Source organism: Cryptotermes secundus, unplaced genomic scaffold, assembly GCF_002891405.2.
Source record: "Cryptotermes secundus unplaced genomic scaffold, Csec_1.0 C38558632, whole genome shotgun sequence".
Lineage (NCBI taxonomy): Eukaryota > Metazoa > Arthropoda > Insecta > Blattodea > Kalotermitidae > Cryptotermes > Cryptotermes secundus.
In genome coordinates, this window is record NW_019771605.1 from 1 (window position 1) to 1,336 (window position 1,336).

Here is a 1,336-nt window from a genome sequence, read left to right on the forward strand (position 1 = left end):
TTCATTGCCTGCTAGCTCTCAGCTGCTCTCTCTTCAAAGACTGCCTCTCAACTCTTTGAAGTCTTGCTCCAGTTGTCCCCCTCATAACATCTCAGGATGGACCACATAGAAAACACCGTATATTATTGTACTCCAGTTGTTTCCATGGGAACATGTTTGCGTAGACGTGACTCAGTAAGGGCTGTATATATTTGCTTATTAAAAATCTGTTGCCTAGCAGTGGATGTTGTTTCATTGTCATTACCCAATAACAGGTCCATCCAGTTGCTTAGTCACTGTACTGACTGAGTTATCCTGACTCACATTGTTGTAGAGGTATTGACTTATGCCTGTTTACAACAGCCAACATCTTCCACCCCACAACGTGAAGATGTTTATCCAAGTCGTGGAGTCAGCCCAAGGAGGCTTATCAAGCAGGCTGCTCTTGATTCACCTCCCCCTCATCTGCAAGGGGATGCTGATGAGCCCCACACAAGCTTCTACAGAGCTGTGCATTATGACAGGAAACCTACCCCAGCTGTGCAAGGTATGTATGTGATAATGAAATCTCATAAAAATTCTGGACTTAGATGTAAAATGTAGTATTCATCTTTATTCTCTATCTGTAGTTAAGTAAAGTAGCTGATTGTTTCCATAAACACAGTTAACTGAATGACCCTTTTAGTGGAACTATGGCCTATTCTCCACATGTGAGATGATAAAAATGTATATAGTGCATAACTTAGTATTGCAACTGTTATACATGGGGTTTGATTTAATTTAAAGCTTAAATTGTGTTTCAGTTGTAATAATAATAATCATCACATATATGACTATTTGATGATGAATGTAATTCATTGCATTATCAGTTCTTATGTATTACTTGCAGGAAAGGCAGAAGATCATGCTCGCACTCAGAGACATAGACCAAGGAAAGCTGGATTATTCTCAACAGGACCACAGTCACTTGCAGATTATCCACGCCGCCCTGGATCATGGCAAGTACTCTGCTGTTTTTTCATACACCATCCTCAAGTTAAAGAATGGTATCTTTCGGAATGTGATGCTGTTTACATACATTTCAGAGGAATGTACTGCCTTGCCTTTAAGTTTTGAAGAGTAAACCAAGCAAGCAGCAAGTGAGTAACAGTGAAAAACTTTTACCAGACTACATGACATTTCACCCCAATCGATAGTACGTTTTCGTGGTCACTGCTGTGAGAACTTCAAATCTCACATCCTTGGTTTGTTGTATACCAGTGTCCATGATAAATTTGAAGTTTTTTATTCTAAATTATCATTATTACTGTTGGCGTTCTGTTTTGCTCCCAATTTTGATAAAACTATGTAATTTTTT

General features: G+C 38.9%; 1 protein-coding gene across 1 annotated transcript; it reads left to right on the forward strand.

Annotated features, from left to right (window-relative positions):
• Positions 1 to 310: 310 nt before the first annotated feature.
• Positions 311 to 1,025, forward strand: LOC111875154 (the record flags this gene model as incomplete). The annotated part of the gene is made up of 2 exons (XM_023871215.2): positions 311 to 526; positions 869 to 1,025. Coding segments are annotated over exons 1-2 (358 nt in total), but the record flags the coding sequence as incomplete, so codon positions are not given.
• Between the last annotated feature and the right edge of the window lie 311 nt (positions 1,026 to 1,336).